The following is a 1,168-nucleotide window of genomic DNA, read 5'->3' as shown; positions in this document are numbered from 1 at the left end:
CTGAGCCATTTGTAGTGCTTATAATCTAACTGTTCATTTCTTGTATTATATATTTATCTGTATATAATTTAATAGTTCATTTCTTGTTATATATCTAATTATCTTCATAAATAAATATATTAAATTATCAGCAATTTGGTCTTATCTCTCTAGAGAACCCTGACTAACACAGAGGCATAAATAGGAATTTCAAAAACGGGAATACTTGTAGTGGGAAAATCCCCAGACCACTTTTACATAAATACACAGGTAAAAATAATGCACAGGATTATCATAGAAGGTATCTTTATTGTTTCATATGTGCCTCTTACCTACACTGCTTCCAGGTCACAGGTATCACATGCTTGTGCTTAACACTGGAGGCGCAATGGGTTAGGAGCTGGGCTGCTACCACAAGGTCTGACCCCACCAGTCACTGTGCAGGAGAAAGAGGTTTTGTCCTGCCATCAAGACTTAACGTCTTGAAATGCTTTAGAACGGAGAAGAACTGCCCTTGTAGGTTCCGAGACTGTAACTCTGTACAGAAGAAAGCCTCGTCTTATTCCCGAGGAGCAGCTGGAAGTTTCAAGCTGCATACCCAGGAGGTGGCAGCCCAGCACATTGACCGCCATGCCACCGGGGCTCCATGACTGTCCTGTAAAGCCACAGTAAGTCAAAATTGGCTGGACAGCGGTGAGCTTTTCAGAGATTACACTTAACTTCTGAAATCTACTATAGCAATAAAAGTGTAAAGATGGCTAAAAGCATCCAAATTAAGCTCTCCACATTAGTGCCTGGCGATTTATTATAACACATAAACAGCAAAGATAATTACAAAATCAAAAGAAATTTCATGATTTACTCACATATAATGGAGCATGTTGTGGACTAAGTTTCATGACCCAGGACACTGAAACAGAAATAGGAGAAGTATATGAGCAAAATATCAAAAGTTGTATTAAAAAATATATATAAGCCAAGTTTTTTCAGCACATTTTTAATGCAGTTTTTGTGGTAAAATTGGGTGCCTTGGCTGGTATTCGGGTCGGCTTATACTCAAGTATATACGGTAGTTGCCAAAAGACCAAAGTGTAAGATCAATTAAACTTCTACTTAATTCTCTAAACTCAGAGAAAGCTGCTTACCCCGGGACCCCAGCACTCACTCCCCTCAGAGTGAGGGAGAAGGG

The 1,168-nt window shown here is 39.3% G+C and overlaps 1 protein-coding gene across 10 annotated transcripts in view; it reads right to left on the bottom strand.

Annotated features, from left to right (window-relative positions):
- Positions 1 to 884, bottom strand: part of AKAP13 (A-kinase anchoring protein 13) — a 312,203-nt gene extending 311,319 nt beyond the window's left edge. For all 10 annotated transcript variants that reach the window (XR_006680703.1, XM_045296492.1, XM_045296493.1 and 7 more), the window contains exon 1: positions 846 to 884. Coding sequence is in view for 9 of the 10 variants with exons in the window: in XM_045296492.1 (XP_045152427.1) it covers positions 846 to 878 (33 nt within the window). In the remaining variant the exon portion in view is untranslated. The remainder of the gene's footprint in view (positions 1 to 845) is intronic.
- Positions 885 to 1,168: the final 284 nt, after the last annotated feature.

This window comes from Echinops telfairi, unplaced genomic scaffold, assembly GCF_000313985.2.
Source record: "Echinops telfairi isolate 266 unplaced genomic scaffold, ASM31398v2 ScPeMD7_7409;HRSCAF=8447, whole genome shotgun sequence".
NCBI lineage: Eukaryota > Metazoa > Chordata > Mammalia > Afrosoricida > Tenrecidae > Echinops > Echinops telfairi.
The sequence above is the reverse complement of the archived record's forward strand: the minus strand, read 5'-3'. Positions and strand labels throughout refer to the sequence as shown.